The sequence below is a fragment of the Melozone crissalis genome, unplaced genomic scaffold, assembly GCF_028551555.1.
Source record: "Melozone crissalis strain CALT ecotype California unplaced genomic scaffold, PUWL_Pcris_2 ptg000012l_1, whole genome shotgun sequence".
NCBI lineage: Eukaryota > Metazoa > Chordata > Aves > Passeriformes > Passerellidae > Melozone > Melozone crissalis.
In genome coordinates, this window is record NW_026535790.1 from 9,515,264 (window position 1) to 9,521,487 (window position 6,224).

The 6,224-nt window shown below is 42.7% G+C and overlaps 1 protein-coding gene across 1 annotated transcript; it reads left to right on the top strand.

Annotated features, from left to right (window-relative positions):
- On the top strand, positions 1 to 4,552 carry LOC128933869 (small integral membrane protein 10-like protein 2A). The gene is made up of 2 exons (XM_054270988.1): positions 1 to 189; positions 1,691 to 4,552. The coding sequence occupies exons 1-2, from the start codon at positions 4 to 6 to the stop codon at positions 1,709 to 1,711; spliced, it is 207 nt and encodes a 68-aa protein (XP_054126963.1). The 5' UTR covers positions 1 to 3; the 3' UTR covers positions 1,712 to 4,552.
- The last annotated feature ends 1,672 nt before the right edge of the window (positions 4,553 to 6,224 follow it).

Genomic DNA, 6,224 nt, shown 5'->3' on the forward strand with positions numbered 1-6,224 from the left:
TTTATGGCGGCGGCTCTGTCCGCACTCGCTGCCAGGCTCTCCCAGTCGGCCGCGGCCAGGTCCTACGGCGTGTTCTGCAAGGGGCTCACCAGGACCCTCCTCATCTTCTTCGACCTGGCCTGGAAGCTCCGCATCAACTTCCCCTACCTCTACATCGTCGCCTCCATGATGCTCAACGTGCGGCTGCAGGTGGGCGGGGGCGGCGGGGCCGGGCCGGGCTCGTGTCCCGGTGTCACCGGCCGGGCCCGGGGGCGGTTCGCAGCCGCTCCCCGATAACGGCGGAGCGCCCCCGAAGGAGCGCCCGTCGGTGCGGCGGGGCGGGGGCTGTGCCGTGCCCGGTGTCACCGGGCAGTGTCGCTTGGCTCTGCACGGACGCAGCCCCGGAGCTTTGCCCTTGCCCGTGGCCGGGGGCGAGTGCCCCGCTGGGCTGCTCGCTCTGCGCGTCAGCAGCAAACGCGCCGCTTTGCTGTGCCTTCGCCTAAGCCATAGCCGACTTAAATACTAGGAATAAATCGTGAATATGTGCACTTTGATAGCACGGTCCTTACACCTTGTAAGGAGCAGAGAAAACAATTTCCCTCCTCGGTGGATTGGGGTTTTTTTTGAAATCAAGAACAGTTGCAGCACGGAAAATGCAGACAGTTTTAAATATCAATGTTATTGCATTGAAGAAGATGCTTCAGATTGAATTTGTATCTCTCCCGTTTTGAGCCTGTTTCTACAAAACGTGGAACTCTCTAACACAGCTTTGACCTGTTGTAGGGTTGGAGTTTCATTGCTTTTGTGATGAAATAAAAGGTTTAACTTAACTGGCAGCAGGAACAGGCTGTGCACTGTCGCTACCAACATCTGTTCTAGTCAGGATCAGACACTCTTTCTCCTCGTAAACATAGCTGTAATGAAAATTTTGACATCTGGCCAGTGGCCAAGGGCTGAAAAACAAGTCTGGTTAGAGTTTGTTACTTGTAAAAGGTAATTTGAAATGGGAAGAGGTCAAAATGTGGCATCTCCTATTTTTGTTGTTGCGATTTGCCCTAAAATTCTGGAGCTTGAAAATGAGCCAGATGGCCAGGAGTTGTACACGTAGCTTGGTAACCCTGGCAGCTGAAAAAGCCTTGCCTTTGCTGGTTATCAGTGTTGGTACAGAATGGCTCTGCTGGAACACCACCAGCTTTCCTTTGTGCTACAGCTGATTCCTGCTAACTGTGCTGGGCCAGCCAGTCTGACCTGTTCCCTCCGGGAAGCTTTTGTTGATTCCCAGTGTTGTGTGCCTGATTTCAGCTTGCACTTCTGTTTACTTAATTAATTAAGGATTACTTTAATAGTAACCTTCCATGTTAAGCCTCTAATCAGCCCCAGCCTGTCCATTGGTGAAGGGAAATGCTGCTGTTACACAGCGAATCTCTCTGGCTGCTCCTTTGCTGACTCACTTTCATGCCTGTCACCAAAAGAGAGCTTGTAGCAGATTAAACTGAAACTATAGAAGGGCAGCTGGTATTTGGGCACACTTCCTACCCCTCTGGATGTGCTCAAGCAGCCTGTAAGGAGACTTGTCTGTTAGGACAACTGTTACTTTCTGTAGCTGGCTTATTCTTTATGTGAAAGATTGTTAATTGTTTTTGGTTCAGTACACTGGGAACCAGGAAACTGGGTTAGCAGTGTAATAACTTCCTGCATTCTTTCTCTTTAGGTCCATATTGAGATCCATTGACTTGTGACTTGGTGTGCTGCTTCTGCTGTATGCTGCAACTAGAGTCAGTCACTCTTGTTCAAATCCAGCCTGTTGTGAAGCATCAAAGCTGTGCTCGTGTGCTCTAGGACTATGAAGAAAGAAGATTTTACCCAGAAACGAGTATGTGACAATGGCCCAGATCACCACAAGCCAGCAGCTCATCTGACACACGTCCATTCCATGTTGGACAGTTCTCAAAATCATAGTAGCAGTTTACAAGAATTACATAACACCAGGAATTTTTCTCTCTTTAATACTATACCTCTGTCTTCTGTTGGCAAGGAAATGCCTCTGAGCTTCAGTGAATCAGCAGGGACGAACTCAAGTGCAGCTGCTCCTTGGAAGGATTCATTTCATCTGCATTTTTCTCCTGGGAAAGACAATCTCCATAGGGTTTCTCACTGCATTGGTGGCATTTCAGTAACAGGCTGGCTGGAAGAAGCTTGGAGCATCTCTGGAGACTTCAGCGCAGGCTGCCCAGGAGACAACTTTGTATGTTTTGCACAATTCTGGCTGGGAAATTTTCAGTATAATAAAAACCTGTGGTTTCTGGAATTAGAAATGAGCAGTAGCAAAGAGAATGAATTGCAGTTTGTATTTTTTAAAGTATTGGAGCTTGGTGGACTTCCTGATTCCTGTTCTAATCTGGTTGCCTCTCTGAACAACTCTGCTATGGGACTCTCAAACAACCAGAAACCATTTTTTTTCCTTTGTTGCTTAAACCTTGTATCTTCAGAGCAAGCACTTGGATATGAGCAAATGCTTATGAATATACAGTATGTGACTAATAATTCTCACATCATACAGCTAGTAATCTCTGTGCTAGCTTTTGCACTAGCAGGTCTCTGGTATGCAGTAGTGAAGGTAAAAAAGTACTGAGATTTGAATAACAACTATTTTTAATATTAGCAGAAAATAAGAGAGACAAGGTTACAGTTCAGGTTTTAGTGAGAATTAGCTGAAGCAAAAACTATAGTTGTATAATTGCTAGTTAAACTGGCTGATGGAAGACATTTTTTTGTAAGGAATAGCTGCATCTGAGTGTAAAGAACTTCATCATTTTCAGATCTGGGACTTCTGCAGGTCTGCTGATAACACTAAACTAGAACCTGATTTGATTAGCACAGGTCCTTTGTTTTCTATAGAGTTTGTACTAGTGGAGTGTTCTGGCTACTACTATTTATACCCACTTCCAATGAAACTTGTTTCTTGTAGAATTGAATTCCTGCTCTGAACCAACAGCAGCTGATGTATCAGTCCTTAAAACACTTTGAACTGGAAAGCTGTTGGGAGGGTGGTCTTCAATACAGCATAATTGTCAGCAGTGTTCTTTCCAAGGATGGTACTGCTCTAATTTAACAATGCCTTGTGAGCTTTATTGTGCTACAATAGACACTGTAAACAACTTTCTAAAACAATTCTTTTTCCTTGAAAGAGTGATTGTTATTACTGAAGTACAGTAACAGCTTCTGGGCCTGTTGGCTTTGGCTTTGGGACAGGTTTGCCAAAGAACAGGGCAAGGATGCTGGAATCCATAGAGCTGCTGGTGAATAGAATTTTGAGGAATAGGCTCCTGGCGGCACTTCAGTGGAGAAACTCATCCTGCAGTAGGTCAAACTTTGATGTCCAAAATCCTCAGCAGGGGCATTGCTGTAGATCAGCTTAATGTGCTCTAAAGGCTCACATCAAGAGGGAGGTATTGGTGTGAGGGTTAGGATGCATTTTCAGCTTCCCCTTGACTCTGACTTAAAAGTGAGGACTAAATGTGGAGTAAAGTGGTTCACACATCCATTCTGGGTATCCTTTTTGCCAGCTGGTCTTGCTTCATCTTGGAAAGAGAAGAAGTGATGTTGTACTTAGTTTGAACTGAACTTACCTGGAAAGCCAGTGGTTTCCAGTGTGGTGGTTATTGAACTGTTAGCACACATGTAGAGAAGTCCTTGATTATGAAGATAAGATGCTGATTATGAGTCTTAGGGAGAGAAGTGCTGAAATTTTTAAATCTTATTTGAGTGCTGAAAATAAGATATATTACTTTTTATGTTAAGTGATACATTGTGTTTTCATTATCCCCATTGGCTGATTGTTTCTTTTGGATACTAAAAGAGATGAAAAGCCACTTACTTTAATTTAGAAAATAACTTTTCCCTGGTGTGCTTTTAAATGATTGCTTAACTTGTAGACTTTTGACCATGCAATCACCTGTCACAAAGTGACTGAAAGTCCCAAAATAATACTGGATTATGTATCATAAGTAATTACTCTGACAGCAGCAGTTCCCTCTCAGTCAAGCCATCCACTCTGATCTCCACTGCTGTAATTTATCAGCCTTGCAGTGAGTGGTATTAACACAGGTTAACACGTGGTGTTGCAGAGGTTCAAGATTCCTGAAGTGATGTGGATCTGACATCCCAGAACACCAGAAACAAACATTCCTCCAAGTGTCTGTGGCTTGGAGTCATGGTGTTAAGCTGCTGTCTGCCTGTATCTTGACCCAAAAAACACTTGGCAGAGTTCAGGGTAGAGGAATGAAGGCTGGGAGGGGTTGGAGCCTGTTTAAGCTGGCTTGATTGCTAAAGACAACGTTGTGCAACTCCATATTAATCTCTATGCAGCTCCACAGGTACAGGCATACCCTCCATGTATGGTGAGCCTTACTTTAAAATGTGCACACACAGAGTTCTGCACCCAAAACTTGAGTGCTTGGACTTCCTGTAAAAAGGATCCATTGGCACAGCTGTACCTGCAGTTGTTACTTGAGACCTTGTTTGTACAGCTGACTGCTTGGCCTGGAACATTCTCTGCTCTGTGTCATTTGGGAATGACAGTTCTGTACAAGAACTTGGAGGTGAGATTGTCAGGGTAATAGGCAAGAGGAGTAGCTAAAGGCATAAACCCACAGTTTTTAATGCACCTTTTTCTCATGGTGATTTCAAAGGGGAGGAAATGAAACATGAGAGACACCACCAATAAACTAGAATTTAAATATGTGTACAGCAGAGTGCCAAGAGTTTTCTCCTTATCGATGATGAGCCTATGGAGGAGGAGATCTTGGAATATTGAATTGTGGTACATGTCACAGTCCAGCTAATACAGTCCTGTTTTAAGCAAATTCTTGTTTGAATGTGTGGCCTTTCATTACTTATTACAGGATCACCTTAAATACAATACAGCTAAGTGAAATGATGGATGTTTGTTGTGTATTATATGTATATTGACCATAAGATACAAAGAATACTTAAATAAGTGGATTCAATCCATTTTAAGATAGTTTATGTACCTTGCCTTGAATTTTATTGCTTAAAACCTAAAAGGGAATTTTAACTTGAACATTCCTTCTGAAATTCAAATAAAGCATAGTTTGGTATGTTAAAATCTCATGTAACAGACTGCACTTTAAGCCTGGGGAGGCCATGGATTGGAAGCGCTGTTCTTGCACTAACAGAACTGCTGCCCTGACTGAGGCAATGTTTCAATGGCTTTTCCTGTCTGGAGGGAGAATAAGGAACCTGAAGGATGGCATCCATCCTTTGAAACTACACATAAATGTAACACTGTGTGGTTTAGGCCACTGTTCTCTTCCTACAGATGTTTTGATATTAACTCATCTCTAAAGATGGAAGGTGTCTTGGCCAAGAATTGGTTTGTGTGGAGTTTCATGGCTTCACTGTGTCCAGTGTGGAAAACTTTCCTGAGTTAATGTGCTGTTAGGGCTGTCTCAGATGATTATTACAGTACAGAAAAATAATATTCTTAGTAGGGGTAAGGGACCTTTATACTCAACCAAGAGTTGCCTTCATATTTCTGTATTTTTGTCTCTCATCCTTCTCTAGGAAGAGGTTATTTCTAAGCAAAATGTCAGGGTTCTACTAAACAACTTGTGCTGAAATTTCATTGATTAGTGTCCAGATCCTTCCTGCACTACATAGCAAAGTTTTATCTCTACCATTAGAAAAGAAATAAGAAAATACTCAATATTAAGAGAATTTCCTACTAGTTACACTTGAGTGAAAATTTACTATGTGGTGTACTGCTATGAAAAGAAAATATACTTTTAAATGTGTGCACAGAGCTCTGCATGTAGATAAAAAGTGTTTTACCACAGTATGATGTTGGGATGCTTATGCAAATGCTTTTTTACTTTCTGACAGTGCAAAATGCAGTAGAGATGGTGGTGTTTCTTCTCCATGTGGTTTTTAGCCAGTGCAATCTCAGCTATCGTGTCTGCATCATCCTGACCAGGGGACAGTTCCAGCTGTAGACATTTTTTAGCCTTTTGCTTTTTCAGTGTTATTGTTTGAGGTTTGGTGGTTTGTTGTTTGTTTGTGGTTTTTGTCTCTTTTTTTTTTTTAAGTTATCATTAGGACTGTAAAGACAGCACTTTCTTAAACTTTGCCAAAGTTTGCTTCCTTTCTCCTTCTCTCCACCTTTGCCCCTTATAGGTATACACATTTAATTTTTGGAAGAAGCAAGCCTGTATGTACTCTCCTAA